This window comes from Miscanthus floridulus, chromosome 12, assembly GCF_019320115.1.
Source record: "Miscanthus floridulus cultivar M001 chromosome 12, ASM1932011v1, whole genome shotgun sequence".
NCBI classification, from domain to species: domain Eukaryota; kingdom Viridiplantae; phylum Streptophyta; class Magnoliopsida; order Poales; family Poaceae; genus Miscanthus; species Miscanthus floridulus.
In genome coordinates, this window is record NC_089591.1 from 32,728,425 (window position 1) to 32,746,381 (window position 17,957).

The 17,957-nt window shown below is 45.1% G+C and overlaps 2 protein-coding genes across 2 annotated transcripts; one reads left to right on the plus strand and one right to left on the minus strand.

Moving 5' to 3' along the window:
* The first annotated feature begins 2,694 nt into the window (after nt 1-2,694).
* Nucleotides 2,695-6,548, plus strand: LOC136495293 (uncharacterized). Its single transcript, XM_066491258.1, has 6 exons — nt 2,695-3,023; nt 3,822-3,925; nt 5,164-5,277; nt 5,839-5,922; nt 6,062-6,201; nt 6,291-6,548. Exons 1-5 carry the CDS (start codon nt 2,825-2,827, stop codon nt 6,116-6,118), a joined length of 558 nt encoding a protein of 185 aa, XP_066347355.1. The 5' UTR covers nt 2,695-2,824; the 3' UTR covers nt 6,119-6,201; nt 6,291-6,548.
* Nucleotides 6,549-7,767: 1,219 nt separating this feature from the next.
* Nucleotides 7,768-17,066, minus strand: LOC136495292 (uncharacterized). Its single transcript, XM_066491256.1, has 6 exons — nt 16,767-17,066; nt 15,860-16,071; nt 13,970-14,251; nt 13,028-13,150; nt 8,636-8,758; nt 7,768-8,029 (listed from the first exon to the last, which is right to left on the minus strand). Exons 1-6 carry the CDS (start codon nt 16,951-16,953, stop codon nt 8,021-8,023), a joined length of 936 nt encoding a protein of 311 aa, XP_066347353.1. The 5' UTR covers nt 16,954-17,066; the 3' UTR covers nt 7,768-8,020.
* Nucleotides 17,067-17,957: the final 891 nt, after the last annotated feature.

Here is a 17,957-nt window from a genome sequence, read left to right on the forward strand (position 1 = left end):
ACTCGTGAGCTGGTTATATATACTGGTATATATGAGAACCTGAGGCAAAGAGCCTCTCCTTTTGGACAATGATTTATGCATCATGGTCCTTCAACGTTGCCCAGCAGCAGCTAGACGCCTAGACCACACCCTGTGAAAGAGAAAGGAGAGCCTTTCGCCATTAGCGGCATATAGCATGAACCAGAGACTCCGATCTACATGACAAGGGTTTTTGCCCATTTCCATCTTGGTACTGTTCTTTCACTTTCCTATGCCTAGCTCTCTCTATCCCTTGCTTTTTTGCGCTTTCAAGGAAACCACTGCTCCAAAGTCACTACTTTGGGCACATCACAAGACTGCACAGTACAAGTTCCTGTGTGAGTTCATGTAGGGTGTGGTGTGTTGTCAACATTTGCAGGCTTCACAGTTGCTCATTTCATTGGAAAAAGGAAGAGAGATGCTGACCTTACACCTGTCTCAAGTTAGCTTTATATATATCTTAACACATGGGCGGACCTACAGTTGTGCCCTAGGTATTCCTGGGCATACCCAACATTTTTAAGAAATTTTTTAGTAGTTCTTGGAGGTATATACATGTACAATATAGTTAAGGTCTCAAAATTGTAATTCTTCACTATTTTCTCGCTGTAATTCGCGTCTAACTGAAAGCAGCCCATAGGCCACACCTAGCCGGACGGCCCAATGGCCCATCTGGCCTTCCCACTCCCAAATCCCCAATTTCCCACTCCTCAAACCCATCAGGCTGTCTGTAGGGGTAGGGCAGCCAGCAGCTGGACCGTTCGACGGACGCGGAATCGCGCCGCGGCGCCGGCGCCCCCCTCCCCCCTGGTAGCTGCGGAAGCCAGAGCTACTCGCTCGGCGCAACCCGACTGCTCCAATTCTCTGCTCCGAAGTGCGACTGTCCGACCTCGATTTGATTTCTTCGTTCAGAGGTAATCAAAATTCAAATCTCTTTTGCCTTTGCTATGTTTTGTCAAATCTAGAGGTGAACTTTTTATGTTGTTCATCCAAATATTTTCTTGCCATGGGCATACCCTACTATAAAATCCTGGGTCCGCCACTGCCTGAGTAAGGGCCAGAATGCTGGTCATAGGGAATGTGCAATATGTCACGTTCAAGCGTTGGGCAGCCAGCTCTTATATCCTAAAGCCTGATTTGAGAAAAGAATTGAATATAATACATTATCACGATGAAGGTAGTACGTATTACACCACATAGTACCTAATTACAAACCAAGGTTGGCACAACAAACAGAGGTAACAGTGAAAAATATCACTACTACATAATAAACAACCTTTAATTTAGTGCCTCTACCTTTTTTTCCCAACAACGGTTTGATCAAAACAACACTCTTGGCTGGGCGAGGCGAGGCGAAGCAAGGCCAACCTCGCTCACAACCAAGCACGCCCTTAGTTCATCCATTTCAATATCAATAGTTTGGTACTTGGATGTTATTAACTTGTACGGTCAATTACCTTCTCGTGGATAGTTAGTGGTCTAGGTTAGAATTTGTAATTTTCAAGGACAGCCATGCCTGGATAGGCTACAGTGTGGACCATGCCATGCATTATAGTTGTACTATGCAAAGATCAGATGCAGTGTCTGTCGTACCAGTTGAACTTTCAAGTGAACTGCTTACTGTGAACAGAACATATATCATATATATCATTATACCTCATACAATTCTGTTTTCAGCAACATATATAAAATCCCTCTAGTTGCTCACAACTTGGCAAAAACATTGGGTTTTTTTAGCAACCTGCATGATTCAATTAATCAAACGAGCCAGCAAGGTCGCTCGGCACGATATATATACAAAATACAGTTTGGCTCCGGCCATTGCAAATGTAAAATAAAATCATCATGGAAAGAACTTCCTAGAGCTGCCAACTCGTGCTACAGCTACAGGTGGGACAACCACTAATCCCACTGTAAAACTTTCAAGTCATCGCCTCCTTCAGTTCATGGATCAGCAACGCCCTTTCCGATTGTACGTACAGCATCCTTCTCTAAAATAATACGGAGCACATATGTTTTCCCCGTCTCTAATATGCATCTTGAACCATTTTTTATGTTTGGTTCTGTCATAAAGCATGCTGCTTCCAACTCAACCATTGCTTCGACCCATTTCGGTTATTTACGGTGAATGTCCATCTGTATTAGCCTTGTTTTTTTTTCCCGCGACCGTACGTATTTCATTAAAAGGAAGTAGAAAAACATTACAAGCTACCCAGTCAATGGTTCAGGACGCTGCCACTTCTGTTTCTGTTGCGCCTACCCAAAAGTTCAGATGCCACTTCTGTACAAGTCTTCTATTTCTGCAGCTTACCTACATGTTATATGTGCAATTTCAGACTGGTTCCTTCCTTCGCCTATCAGCTTCTATGATCTTGTTTCGTTCATGCCACCAAAGTCTCAGAAGGAAAGAAGTCTTGAGCTGTCTAGCATCGAACAATGAAGTAGTTATAGATAGATTCTTTTTTCGATTCAAAGGTTTATTTAAAGATTTGATTTGATTGAAACAGAGATACGAGAACTCAAGAAGGCCATATCAATTCAATTCAAGATGCCAGTCCAGAAGCCATTATGGGCTGACTGGGCTTTCTCTTGGGCCTAGCCCACTAAAGCCATGGAGGAGGAGAAAAACGACGCCTAAACACCGCGGAAAGAATAGGAAAAAGAACAGGAAAATTAACGGCTCGTCGGCCCTCCACGAAAACCAAGTCCAGTCCAGCAGACGGACGCGAACCGAGAAAAATCTCACGAAATCTCTCGTGGCCGCGGCGACCGGAAGAAGACGACGACGACGACGGACGCGGCGGCGATGGCGTGCCGCGCACTGGCCCTCCGCTCCCTGCTCCTCCCCGAACCGCTCCACCGCCTCCCGGCCGCGGCGCCGCCTGTTGTGAGGGCGCTCCGCGGCGGCCGCCGTCCGCACCTCCGCTGCTGCTCCGTAGGCGGCGGCGGCGGCGGCGGGGACCCCGGGCAGCCGCCGCAAGAAGCTGTGCTGGAGGCCATATCCAGTGAGTCGTCATCCCCCACTCCCCCACTGCTTATTAGTACGAGCTATTCCATCTTGCTTGTTCGCCGCTTCAGCTAGTCGCTTCGGTCGGATTCTTGCTCGGAGGTTTGGTAATGAATGATATAATAGTTTTAGGCATCGGGATACCGAATCACTGGATTATTGCGATGGTTGGATTCGGGGTTACCTTCGGCTAGGTAATATTAACCGTTTGTTTTTTTTATGGAATTAGCGTACAATGCGATGCTTCCGTGGCTTGGTGTGATTTAGCCAAAAGGTAGTTTCGGCTACAGTACTTTAGTTTCGCATGGTTTGTTTACTTTCCATATATTATTCTGTAATAGACAAATAGGGTAATCAGGATAAGCCTCAGCATAGAACTGCTCAATAGGCAATAGCATAGATGAATTGGAGTATTGATCAATGCAAGGCCCTGCATGTTTCAGCATGTAAATTGTGAAAAGCAACTTGCAAATTGTAACGATCTACAAGCTTGTGGAGCAGATTGTTGGATTGTAACAATCTGGCCTGTGGATTGTTACAATCCAGGTGAGCTGCTTGTTTGTTTCAACTTGAGATAGTAAAAGCTACAATCCACAATCAGAATATAAAACAAACAGCACCTAAGGATGTAAAGTTACATATCTGCTTTGCAGGACTATGTTTAGTTAGTGCCTACTTTGCCAAATTCGTGAAATTTGTGTTCATGTATGCAAGGATTCATGTTTTCACTGAGCCAAAACTTCTGCTAGGGTTTATTCCATGCTCAATTCATACTGTTTTTTTTTTTTGAAACCAGAGATAGCAAGGTCTAAAGGAAGGGTTGCACTCACAACAAATATGGTCATGGGTGGTACTGTGACGGACGATGCAAGTGATGAATGGCTTGTTCTGGATCAGAAGGTGTATCTCATTGTCCAGCTTTGTCCATCTGTGTTACAACTTGCATAAAGATAGACTTACAATGGGCACTCTACGAAATAGCTGACTCCTAAATTTTGAGAAACGCAATGAGAACCCTTTATATATTTGAAAAGCTCTTGTTTTACCAATATTCCTTCTGGAAGCAGTAGCTTGGTAACATTAAGGTATGATTTATCACGTGTTCTGTTTTCGGGAAATGGTAGGTCATGGGAAGCTATAGGTCACATGACTTTTAACTTTGTGACACTCATTTGTGGTATTCTTTGTATGTTCTGAATACGATATTTTACACCATGTCCATAGTTTTTAAGTCGTCGCCTAGGCGTCGCCTAGTCGTCCAGGCGCTGAAAAAAGTCTGGGCGTCCTCGACGTCACAACCAAAACCAGCAAAATGAGGGAGCAGGGGAGGGAGGAGACACAGGAAGAACTGGAGGAGGACCAGGCAAGGCTAACCACTAATCTCTGCTCCCATCCCCATCAGCTCTGCTCCCATCCCCGCCAGCTCTGCTCCCTAGTAGATCTGGGAGGGGCTCTTGAAGGGCAACAGCAGGGGATCTCGCACAGGGATCTAGAAGGAGGGCGGCAGCAGCAGTGAGGAAGGGGAGAGGAGATCTAGAAGGGGGCGACAGCAGCAGTGAGGAAGGGGAGAGGAGATCTGGAAGGAGGCGGCTCCAGCAGTGGATACTGAGAAGGTGTTCGAGAGGGAGAAGAAGCGCTTGGAGAGGAGCAGTGGCAGCCCTAGATAGTTCAGGATAGTTGGGGAGGGCTTTTATGGGCTGTCTGCTGGACTGGGCCTTTTATGTTCCTTGTCATTCTTCTTTTACTTTTTCATTTTTCTTTTTTATCCCTTCTCCATTCTCCTGCCTTGAACATATGGCGTCGCCTTGCCTCGCCTTATGATCGCCTAGGCTATTGGAAGGGGGTGACTTGCCATGTCTCGCCTTAGCGCCTTAATAACTATGACCATGTCACCATCAATGGTCTTCAACCTTTTACGGGGAACACAATAGTGATTGAGAACATCTCATGCTCTTTCATTTTTGGCATGCTTTTATCATGATTAGTATGGCTGCGTGATAAACTTTAATCAGTTTGTGTGCAACAAAGTTCATCTCTGCTGTATCCTTTTTGAATTAAAAGTTAGAATGAACCCTAAAATTGTAAAGTCTATATTTTGTTTTAGGCATTGCTTAAAGCTATGCTGTTTTGCTTGACAGGTAAATTCCTACCCCACAGATAGAGGATTTACAGCAATTGGCACTGGAGGTGATGATTTTGTCCAGTCAATGGTAGTTTCTGTTGAATCTGTTCTTCAAGAATCAATTCCCAAGGTTAGTTTTTACAGTTCTTAGAATTTGTTTGTAAACCTTGTAGTTATCGACAGGAAGATGTAGTTAGACTGCTAGTGCTTTGCGTAGAGCCAATACTTCCGTGAAATGGTTTCCACACTAATAAGTTCAATATTCTTACTCTGATTGTACACTAATCATTTTCACTTTAATTATTTGTTTTTTATGCTTCTTAGATGGCAGTAGACTAATACTTCCGTGAAACTTTCCTATGTGAAGATGAAAGAAAAAGCTATGCCAGGAGACATATTCCAATTTTAGATTGTAGTTGTCTCTGTTAGAAAGGCATTGGACCTAATAGCAGATCATATCTGAATCTACATTTGTAGCATTGTATTGATTAGGCTAGATTAGAGGACATCATAGGATTTTAATTCTTTCCTTGCATGTACACTCATGGCTGTATATGTGCAGCCTGCAGCAATAGAGAAAATCATTCCCCTATATGCTATATTCTTTCAGTCTCATTTTACAATCATTCCGTTGATTTGTTTCTCTGATGCTATTCATATAATCATATGTATCTTGAAATGGTTTGCACAGGGCCGGATATCTCAGAAATTATCTTCAAGAGGAAAATATGTTTCTGTAAACATTGGGCCAATTCGTGTTGTTTCTAGTGAGCAGGTGATATAAAGTTTCCCCTTTATGCAAATGTCCCAGGAAAAAGATGCCTCTTTTCTGAGTTTGTTTTTTTTCTGTTCATTTTATTTTATATATACATAAAGTTTACCCTTTTGTTGAAGTCTTGCCTGCTGCTTTTCAGGTCCAAGCTGTGTATCGTGCCATGAGAAGAGATAACAGGATGAAATACTTCTTATGAAGTGCAATTGCATGTCCTGCATATTCCCTAGTCCATTCCATCTTGTAACATAAGGAGTCCTAGAATGCATTTTCGCCATATTTGTAAGTACCAAATCAACAAATGGAAACATTGTGTAGATTGCCTGATTTCTAGTTGGCCCCTTGTGATGTCAAAGTTCCGCTGATTGTAGGGAATGCAGGCTGGACCTCTGGTGAATTCCAAAAGGAAATGGGAAGACTTTTATGTGCCATTCAAGCCCAAACTGTTGAAGGTTCTTAAATAATCTGCTACAAAACAATTTATTGGATTCAATTACGTTATGTAGTGCAGCGGGCTGCGGGCGTATATAGCTACTATGTATGTTAAAGATGTATTTTAGTGTTTCATATTAGATGCGTTTTACTATTTTATAAACAGTATGAATAGCAGTATAAGTGTTCCTAAATTATCGATGTGTGTCTTCAAGCCTATAAAAACTACGAAGCTTGTTCGCTGGTTGGTTTCTGGGCTGATAAGTCCGACTGGTACTGATTTTTTGTGAGAGAAAAATACTGTTGGCTGGCTGATAAGCCCTGGCTGAAACCAATAAACGAACAAGCTATATAAGACGACTGATCATGTTGCCATTGCCTGCCGTTTCTTTCTTTTTTTTTATCAGGTAGATGTATACAATCCACACCCTTCGTACTCACACCACGTGTGCGCATTGGGAGGCTAGCCTCCAATACGTGGAAACGCGCAATATCACTGGACTTGCACGTGTGTGTACCCTGAAATTTATGGAAAAAATCCATAAAAAGTTGCAACACTAGGGTTTGAATCATGATGGGTAACATTCCACTGGACAGCTTTGCCAATGGACCACAAGCCTATTTGGATTGCTTGCCTTTTCAATGCAATTACTCCCCTAAAAACAGGCTAAAAGGTACCTTATGGAGGTATTTCTCCCTGAAACTAAAGCATACACTACATGTCTACATGTATAACAATGCTCATTTTTTTTATGATTGTAAATTAGTACCTCTATCCAGAAAAAGGATGCAGTTCTAGTTCTATGGTTTACTAGAAAAGAGTATCAATATTTAAGACACCAATTAGGTATACTATAAAAATATTATTTAGTATCATAGATATTGATATTTCTTTATATAAGATTGATTGAATTCAAGATGATTTGGCGAATCTAATGACACTGCATTCTTTTAAGTGTTCACCATATAGAAAGAAAGGAGATCAGCTGCCAAACCGATTACGGTGAATTGTCAAAAGCATTGTTGCAAACAGAACGTGACCACCGGTTAGATTGTATTAGAAAAAAGCCATGCCAGGAGATAAGTTCTAACGTTAGATTGTACTCCCTCCATTCCAAATTTCCAAATTGTAATTTTTACATAATTTTTATTACCCACCTAGATATAACATCCTTATAACTACAATGTATCTAGAAAAGCAAGAACATCTTACAAATTAGAACCGAGGGAATAGTGGAGAACTGGAAGCGCATGCCAAGGGAATGGTTTCAGCAATTGCCCGTTGTATATACAGATCACGTCCGTTTCCATCAACCTGATATGGCCATTGGTATATTTATAACAATGGTTTTTAATTTAAAGGTTTCCGGAGAAAATGCTCCTAGTACAGTGACAGGGGTAAACAGTGCTCTGGCATAACGAAAGCCCCATCAAGCTGTCCTGTTTTATTATTAGACTGGAATCACAAGTTCGGGATTACTGAAACCACAGCAGAGCAGTAACGGAAGCAGAGAAGACATGTATATATGTGTTCTTCAGGATACTGCGCTACACACCCTTCGATTACAACTCTAACATAAATACGATTGGTTCTGCATCATGTCCGGTGGCAATTAAGCCATGGAAACGATCCGGCTGAATCCACAGGATCAGACGTCAGCTGCTTCCTTCACTTGTCCTACCAAAGGTAAACATGTGATTTAGGAAAATTCATGTTAAACATACGGAAAAACTAATGCTTGTACGAGTCTTCTAGCCTACACTGGCACCCGATTTCACCACCGTCCAATTTTGTGTTTTGGTACATTCTCATCCTCGCCCATCCAAACTCTGCAATGTCTGTGTGGTTAGGATTCAGCGTTGAGGGCGAGTTTGCAAAGCTAAAGAGAAGCCGGTGATAGGCTGGCCTGATGGCGGTGATGGATTCCACTGTTGAGCACGGTGAGGCAGCAGAGGGATCGCTGCCTAGGGTGGTGGGTTACCAGTTGTGGGCCACGTTGATTTCGGGGAGTAAGGGACATGATGGTAGTGGTGGCAGGAGGGAGCAGAGAGGAGGCTGCTTTGCAGGTAAGCTAGGACAGTGAGCAGCAAGGGTGTGTGTGTGTGTGTGTGTGTGGTGTGTGTGTGTGTGGGGGGGGGGGGGGGGGGGGGGGGGGGGGGGGGGGGGGGGGGGGGGGGGGGGGGGTGTTACGGATCGAAGCCATGGTCCTTCCTGAGGCCCAGTAGACAGAATCTAAACACGTCTGGACTAACAGAGTATAAGAACAAAAGCATCCTAACTCACCACTTGGTATTGTTTCTCTTCTTTATGATAGCGGCTGAAACCCAATGTATCCTTGATCTCCTGAAAAGATGGCAAGATGCTAGGTGGAGGTACACCGCCGTCTTTTATCGCAGCTAGAGCATCCTGCATGTCAGAGATTCTTGTGTTATGAACAATAAGTAATGCTTCTGACATCATCAGAATGAAACACCTGTTGAAAATGGCAAGGCTAGTCAATAGTAGTTGTGGTTTGTTAGCACCAACAGAATCTTCAGAAACTAGGACACATTATAGTTGTCTATTAAATATACATTGTTGAATGATTATGTGCGAGGTGAAGGATGAAATGAATGATACAATATCGTGAGTTCAGGAAGGGGGAAAACTAAAATAACATAAATGATTGCCTTAGAACTTAGAACTGACAAAATAATAATAATTTTTTTTCTCAAACAACACAGGAGAGCTGTGTGTCATTAAGAAGGAAATAAGTACAAACTGCATACAGTAAAGGGAGAGGCTAATGAAAGCCCCTCCCAAGCACACCGCACACACATGAGACTACAAGTGGATACGCCAAGCTAAGGGACACAAAAACGACCACAACCAGCCCACCTCTAACCACCCTCAAGGGTCAGGGACCAGAGAGCTAATGAGGAGCTCATGACGAGCAGAGGCACCACCAAAACACCACAAGCTGCTTTCATGAGCCACTGTGAGACGGAGAGTCTGAATGTTTAGCCTGGCTCCTTCAAACACAATTGTGTTCCTATGTTTCCAAATCTCCCAGTTGACTAGAATGATTAGAGAGTTAAGGCCCTTGTGCATCTCCTTAGGGAGACCTCTAACAGCACAGGTGCACAGCCCACCACTGAGAGAAGGTTGCAGAGATATGTGGTGCTACTGCAGACAGGTTAAGCTTCTAAAAAAAAAACTTTTCCAGGCCTGCCAGGTAAACAAGCAGGAGATGAGGGTATGCTGAATTGTTTCTTCAACCTGGTCACAAGGGGCAGGCCTACCGATGAGGCATCCCTCGTTTGGCAGGACAGTCAACTGTCCAACACCGGTTATCTATGACTAACCAAATGAAAATTTTGCATTTGAGAGGAGCCCAGCTTCTCCAAAAAAAATTTCCATGGGGCAAACTAAGTCCCCAAGAACAAAGTTTGGTATGATGGATAAGTCTCATGTGTGGCTGGTCTTTGTGGGGCTATGATGCTCACATGGTCATGGTCCTTGTGGCTGTTTTTCTGTTTTTAGGACAGCATCTTAGACTAGAGGACAGCATCTCAGAGGACAGCATCTTAGACTAGAGGACAACATCTTAGCTAGGACAGCATATTAGCATCTTAGACTAGCATCTTAGACTAGCATCTTGGCATATGTTTGGCTGGCTAGCAGCCTATAAATATGTAACCCCAACCCCTCAGGTTGGTATGGCATTTGTGTGAGCTTAAGAAAATTGCCCCAACTCCTAGTGTCATCCTTTCTCGATGAGAGTAAGAATTCTCCTACTACCAAGAGTGAGAATTCAGCGACTAACAGCTGGTATCAGAGCCGTATTATCCTGTAGCCTGAGCATCTCTTGCTCATCTTCTCTCCCAGCCCCACAACAGCCCCAGCTGTTGGCAGCAGCAGCTCCTCCGGCCGCTCCTGTTCACTCCTCTCCTAGCTCGTCCGAAGCAGCTCTCTCCCCACGCAGCAGCCCCCCGGTAGCGCGTCATGTCCGCAGGGCAGTCTCAGCTGTTGTAGGAACGAGAAGAGAGTTTCCATCGGTGTTGACCTGGGACATCTTGCTGAAGGACCAGGCCATCTACTAAGTCCCCTTTATCCGAGTGATACAAAAGATTCACCATTCCTACCGTAGATGAGAATGCTAGTTGCTAGTATCAAGGTAGGTGCTCCCACCACGTCACAAATAAGAAATGATAGCTTAGGATGTCAACATGATTCACTACTCACTAGACATAACTCTGACCTATTTATGTTGTCATATGTTCACAAATCTAGCAAATTATACTATGTGAAAGTATTGTCAAGACACATCTACGCATACCAAGTTGGCATGTCCAATCAAGATATACGGATTGGAAGGCTATGAGTAGGGGGAGATTTAACTTTTTACCATTATAACAATTGGCACCTCCTTAGATAGCATCTCAACGGTTGCCGCTACATTTTTACCAGCAAAGACGGAAAACAGATACAAAAATGCCACTTTTGCTTACGTGGCACGCCAGCCCTCACGCCAGCAGGAATCCAAGTCAGCATACGGGCGTCAAATGTCTCTCCTGCCCCTGCTCTCTCCTCCACCTCTTCCTCTCTGTCCACGCATCCAGGACGAGGCCGGCGTGCGCGTCTGAGCTGATCTTGGCGCGGGAGCCGCCAGCTACGTCCACTGCGACGTGACCAACGAGGATGACATCGCGGTCGTGGTGGACCACGCTGTGGCGACGTTCAGTGCGCTGGACATCATGTTCAACAACGCGGGCGTCAGCGGGCCGGTGTGCTACAGCGTCCAGGACAGCGGCAAGGCTGACTTCGAGCGCGTGCTAGCCGTGAACCTAGTGGGCCCGTTCCTTGGCACCAAGCACGAGGCGCGGGTGATGGTGCCCGCGCGCCGCAGCAGCTACATCATAGGCACGTCGAGCGCGGCAGCGGCGGTGACCAGCCTGTCCTCGTACGCGTGCGCGAAGCGCGCGCTCGAGGCGCTGACGAAGAACGCGGCGGCGGAGCTCGGCCGGCACGGCATCCGCGTCAACTGCGTCTCCCCCGCGGGGGTCGCCACGCCGCTGACCATGAGGTACATGGGCCTCGAAGCGGAGGCGTTTGAGCAGGCAATGGAGGCCATCGCCAACCTCAAGGGCGTGGGCACCCTGCGAGCAGACGACGTCGCCGCCGCCGTGCTCTTCCTCGCCAACGACGACGTGCGCATCATCTCCTCGAGCTGACGTCGAGCAGGGGCAGCTGGAGACCGTTGTCAACGAGGAACGCGAGCTGCTCCTACAGCTGGAGCTCGTCGAGGAGCGGGTCCCCGGCGAAGAAGGGTGACGGCGGAGGACCTTCTCCCTACCCATCTTGTGGAAGGTGGGGGAGCCCCACCCGACGTCCTCGGTGGCCATCCTGCTGCCCATGTCGAAGACGGGCACGCCCCGGAAGTAGAGCTCTCGGAGCAGCTTGGTGTCCATGGCGCCGACGAGGAGGTTGTCGACGCCGAGGTCGGTGAGGTGGCGCACCCAGGTGAGGATGAAGTCGAGGAAGGCGTAGTTGCCGAAGGTGACGCCGTCGCGGGTGCGGGCGGCGACCATGTCACCGGTGAGTCGGAACGCGCGCGGAGAGGGCATCCGCGCTCGCCCAGGCGGGGGCTTCCAGATGGGGCGGTTGTACATGGTCTCGGGCTGGGCGGGAGTGGGCGCGGAGAGGTTGGCCCCGGCGATGGCGGCAGCCGGGAGCGGGAGCGTGGGCGCAGAGAGCGAGGAGAAGGAGGAGAGCAGGAAGCACTGCCGAGCTGCGAGAGAGAGGGAGAGTGGAGGGAGAGAGGCGCGCTGTGCGACGAGGGAGAGAGGGAGCCACGCCGTGCGACGAGAAGGAGAGAGCAGGGGCAGGAGAGGCATTTGACGCCCGTACGCTGACTTGGATCCCTGCTGGCGCGAGGGCTGGCGTGCCACGCGAGCAAAAGTGACATTTTTGTATATGTTTTCCGTCTTTGCTGGTAAAAATGTAGCGGCAACCATTGAGATGCTATCTGAGGAGGTGCCAATTGTTATAATGGTAAAATGTTAAATCTCCCATGAGTAGGGCAAGCAGGAACACCAATCGCTGTTATCCTTGGCTCTCCACTCATGCTTAGTGAGACAGCTCTCACCACTGCACAATTGCTGTAAGGGGAGGTTGTGTGGGATCTGGAAAATTGGAAGACACCAATTATTTATCTGGTCAGCAAACTACATTTCACGAGGAGTTCAAAGTATGCCTTATATTTCATTTAGGAGGATAGAACTGCACTAGAGTCTCCAGTACACATAAAGACAACTTACAGTTAGTGGATTGGTTGGACATTTTTTTTAAAAAAAAAATGCTATGTAATCATACCATAATACATAACCTTTATCAATCCATAATGTAATCCACCGATAAAGAATACACAGGTACAGAGAATGTGTAGTCAGCTAAAAGTACAAGAAATCAGAATTCAGATGTACCAAGGAAATGTAGTTCAGTATGGAATAACTAACTGGAGGCAGCAAAAGGATCAACAAGAACTAGGACTACCTTGAGCTTGTGTTCAAACGAATAAATATACACGTGATCTCTATCAGCAGTTTGACACTCATTACCTCAGCTTTGATCAATATAGATAAACAAAGAAATGAACAATGCCACATGCTTCACATAATAAGTAAGAAAACAAACCTGCATGGCACGCATTGATACCCCAACTAAGGATAAAGGATAGACTACAAGCCTGAAACCAATTTCCTCAAGTTCAGCAGGGCTCAATATGGGAGTTTTACCACCACCTTCTAACATGTTTACCTGAACAGAGTGTAAATGTACTCATGTGTCATGTCACTGCTAGAGAAGGGAACAACTTGAAGCAAATGTTAATAAATGCAAGTGGACTAGTCGTTGCCATTGGTAACAAAATATGAGCAGTAAAATTTATTTGTACTGGCATGCTTTCCAATTCAGACGGGGGAATATGAGAAAATGTTCATTGTGTAAGCAAACTAGTTCATAATCATATATGCACTAAAGCTGAGTCCAAATGGTGACATTATAGATAACCTAGGGGAATATGAGAAAATGGTAATTGTGTAAGCAAACCAGTTCATAATCACATCACCCCATTTTATCACTACTATCCTATATTCAAATCAAAGAGAAACAAATAACCTAGGGAGACATTATACTATACGTTGACCCTAGCATAGTTTCCAAGGAATACTAAAAGCATCTAGAATCTAGCAAGGTATTACCAAGACTGAACCAGCAAAAGTGGATATAGCCATGCACATAACATTAATTAACTGGTCCACAATTTTTTTCCAAGTGCTTCCTTTGATGACTAGTAAAAACAAATTTTCACTAGGAAACTGTAAGACAATTTCCACAAGAAAAGTGTGATCAATTCTAATTTAGAGAACAATAATATGTTTTTTGGTGTACATGTGTCCTTTTGATACCCTAGTCAATTTCATTGGAAGAAGGATTTAAAGGTATGACCAACATGACAGGAAGTGAGGACTGTTATACTGAATTACAATCTGGATGAATGCAGAAACTACCATAACCCTTGGATATCACAATTCACGTGTAATTAGAAAAGCAACAAAAACAAAGAATGCAACTAACCATCTTTGGAACTTCTGGTGCAACCGCACAAAATGCTTTCATCTCTTCTACTGAAGCAAGGGCATCAATAAACAGAACATCTGCTCCAGCATCAGCAAATGCTTTCACCCTCCATAATGCTTCATCGAGAGAAATAGCTTGGCGAGCATCTGACCTTGCTACAATAACAATGTCAGAGCTACTCTCCTTCCTAGCATCTACAGCAGCTTTGATGTGCATGATAGCTTCCTCCCTTGATATAACTTTCCTTCCTTCAGTATGTCCACATGCTTTAGGTGCCACCTTAAAATGTGGAAAGTCATTTTTTTTCAGGATAAACAAAAAGATTAAATACGAAACTGAAAGACTTCTTTCCATATTTTCATATAACCAAAGTAAGAAAATATAAAAAGAAATAGGCAAGCATCATACTATTGCATCCTGCGAACATAGAATAAAACAAGTTAACGGCATTACTTTTTTTGTTGGGCAGTAGCAGGGGGTATTTATCCAAAAACAAATTATTGCAAACAGTGTCAGCTAAATATGGCAAAGACCACATGATCTATTTAAGTTAGTTAAAGAGTCAAATAGATAATGATTGTGTTGCAGCCATATGATCTCTGCTTTAACTCTCCTAGATTTTGATTACACCAAGTGCAATGCAGTAGAAGTTCAATTGCAACATTTTTTAGAATACAACAAAGATAATCTTATCAAGAGATTGAACATTTGAGCATATACATAGCAGTTGCACTTTTCAATTAGGTTAATGCAACATTAGGAAGGTATCCAGTGAGACTATATTTAAAGGGCGTACCCAGTGCAGAGAGCTTCCGCTCTGTGCGGGGTCGGGGGAAGGGTGTCAATGGCAAGCCTTACCCTCGCCTGTGCAATGCGAGGAGACCGCGACTCGAACCCGGGACCTTCCGGTCACAGGCGGTAAGACTCTACCGCTTGCACCAGGCCCGCCTTTAAAAAAAAAATGTCTAGTACTCATTGGATATATCAACAGTCCATCCATCCAACGAGACCAAGAACAATCTGATTTCATCTCATTGGATATATCAACAGTTCATCTGATTTCCTGTTGACATAAATCTATTCATACAAGCTATTCATGTCAACAAGCAGCATCATCCACTAACATGCATTTATTTGTCCACATCAGGCATACCACACCATCCACTAAAATTTATTTATAATAGTTTATCCCTTCATTCCAAATTATCCGCGATCCCCGCAGCAACGCGCGGAATATCCTTCTAGTGTTTATTATTTGTGAGAAAAAGTAGATTTTGAAATATATACATATGAAATAGATATTAAAATGAGCTCAAAGAAGTTCGAATAAGCACAAAAAAGGGCCAAATTTATTTTTTCTTATAAAAAATACTTACTAGTGTTCTTGGTAACACCAGTTATATATAGGTATTAAATGCCAAATCTTTTTTCCCTGTTACTCTGTTAGCCACTACAGAAAACATATCTTCATGGCATATACGCAATCTTTATTGGCCTGCGATCTATAGTATACAAAATGGGTCCAGTGACTAATATGATAATACCCTTTCTCCAAGTTGAAGGATGGCACCTGCTAGTTATATACCCTTAATATAATATCCTCAAGGAGGGGTCCTAATCCTAGCCACCAATAGGTCTTCAAGTATTCATATTACTTACGGAAACATGGTTGCAGGACGTATGCACAATACTCAGGAAATTGTTGGTAGTTGAAGAAGCAGACATGGCAACTAATTCCAATTAACCAAGAAACCATAAGGTTAACCGTAAGAAGAATTCGCTTGTAGTGTAACATGTCTTATTTGTCAGAACTATGAGCAGTGATCGTCAACACAAGTGGAGCTGGTATCTGTGCAAGGATGAATTGTAATGACTTGGACAACGCACCTGATCCTCAAGCATAATTCCAGCAAAACCAGCATTGATATACCCTTTTATGGTTCTCTTGATATTCATAGAGTTTCCATAACCGTTGTCTCCATCACCAATCACTGGGATTGAAACAGCTTCATTGATTAGACGCCCTTGGTCTACCATTTCTCCATAGGAAATGAGGCCAACATCAGGCAAGCCAAGTCGCGCGGCAGAAACACAGAAACCTGAAAAGATAAGAAGACTCCAATGTATGAGATAACTCAAATATCTCCAGAAGGTTTCTTTTGGACAAGCACAGCAAGCAAAATTTTGAATGAGGTTATTTCTAAGCCCTATAAGAAACAACAGAACAATAGCCCCTGTCACAGATTAAATTTGCCCGAAGAAATGCTGGCCACCTGAACTACATTCCACAGTTCTAATGAAACCATTTTACCTTTTCACACGGAAACATTCAAACACCATTGCAGCACGTAATCAGAAAAGTAACCACAGAACATCTCAAGCCCAAGACAGGATGATTGTCAGTATCATACCCTTCCTCTTGAAGTTGAAATTTTAGTTCCAATGACGCACGCAGTTCAATTCAATTTTAAATCATCGTGATGAAGTTGTGAGTTTGCTTGGTTTGAGCAACAGATTTAAGGATAGTTCCTCTTCCTCCCTACAGTTTATGTGACTTCATCGGTGGAAAAGCACACGATATGAATTGGGATTCAGTAAATCTGCTCCGATTGGAACTATACAGCGTGAAGCACTGAAGCCTACCGATTAGTATCTCGGCATTCTCAAACAAACAAACTAAACCCCATCGAGAGCGTTCTACGACGATCGACATCACATAAAAACAGGAGGACAAGGACGCATAACGGATAACAAACCCCGCGTGAGAGTGACCCAACAACGGAAGCGCACGCACCGCCCATGAACCCGATCGGGAACCCCGCGCGCTCGACGAGCCGCGCGCCGAGCGCGTCATAGCAGCAGGGCGCCTGGTGCGCGCCGGGCGTCGAGAGGATCCGGCGGAGCGCCGCGGCCGGGGACTCCCCCGAGCGGATGCCGCGGGAGGACTCCTCCATGGCGAAGTAGGGGCAGCGCCCAGCCATCCCGGCGGTGGTGGCGGAGGAAGCGGAAGCGCGGCGAGCGGAGGGCGGAGGCTGGAGAGTGGAGAGGGATGGGATCGGAAAGGGGAGCCTGTGGTGTGTGAGTGACGACTGACTTGGCGTCTACTGTACTTGAGTCTTGAGCTGCGCCAACCTGGAAGGCAGTCCGTTACGGGGTGGGTCACGGCTATTCCGTGAGATTGTGACTCGCAAAGTTGCGTGGCTTTTTTTCTTTGGGGAGGCAGTTTTAAGCATACGCAGAAGGTATTACGTGAGCGTAGCGTTCCGGTGCGATGGTGTAACCCACTCTCTCTCCCTCTCCCTTCCGTGCTCTTTTCCTATGTGTCTCTCTCTCTCCCTCTCCCCCTCTCTCTCTCCCTCTCCCTCTCCGTTCCACGACCACCCGTGCTTACACTCACACCCCACCGGAGAAGAAAAAGAAATGGCAGTGGCTATGGTTTCAGCGGGTTAGGGTTTTCATCTCTAACGGCCTTAGAAGACGGGTTTTGGGGTGGAGGCGGACGAGACAGCGACGGGGCCAGACGGTGGGGGCACCACTGAAAGCCCTAATTTAATTTTGGCTATTTGACAAAACCTAATGGACTAACCCTATGCTTTAAGTGTGTATTTGAGATTACTTGGTCCAAGTCCAAGTAATGGAGCTAGATGGCACTCATGGTGATGAATGTGGCCAAAAATGGTGAATCAAGTGCTCCAACTCAGGGGCAGATTTGCAGCCCAGGCCCTAGTCGTGGCCCAATAATCCTTAGGACCTCATCTAATTTTGGTACATGAACACAGCTCGTCAACAATGGCTAGGTGAAAGGACCTCGATGTCACCTAAAGGAGGGGTGAATAGGTCTGTTTAAAACAAATTTGCAGCGGAAGTTAAATTCTAAGTGCGGCACTGCTGCTCCCAAGGTGCAGCACTACCGCACTAAAAATATAGCACTGTTGCGCCTACAGACAAAGCTCGAACTATAATTCAAAAACTGCCCAAGGAAAAG

Bases quoted from the DNA above. Each gene is read 5' to 3' on its own strand.
- LOC136495293 (XM_066491258.1), top strand. From the start codon at position 2,825: ATGGCGTGCCGCGCACTGGCCCTCCGCTCCCTGCTCCTCCCCGAACCG. The intron at 3,926-5,163 runs GTGTATCTCATT...TTTGCTTGACAG, and splicing joins GGCTTGTTCTGGATCAGAAG to GTAAATTCCTACCCCACAGA. The intron at 5,923-6,061 runs GTGATATAAAGT...GCTGCTTTTCAG, and splicing joins GTGTTGTTTCTAGTGAGCAG to GTCCAAGCTGTGTATCGTGC.
- LOC136495292 (XM_066491256.1), bottom strand. From the start codon at position 16,953: ATGGCTGGGCGCTGCCCCTACTTCGCCATGGAGGAGTCCTCCCGCGGC. The intron at 13,151-13,969 runs GTTAGTTGCATT...CACTCTGTTCAG, and splicing joins CACCAGAAGTTCCAAAGATG to GTAAACATGTTAGAAGGTGG. The intron at 8,759-13,027 runs GTTTGTTTTCTT...TCTGACATGCAG, and splicing joins TATCAATGCGTGCCATGCAG to GATGCTCTAGCTGCGATAAA.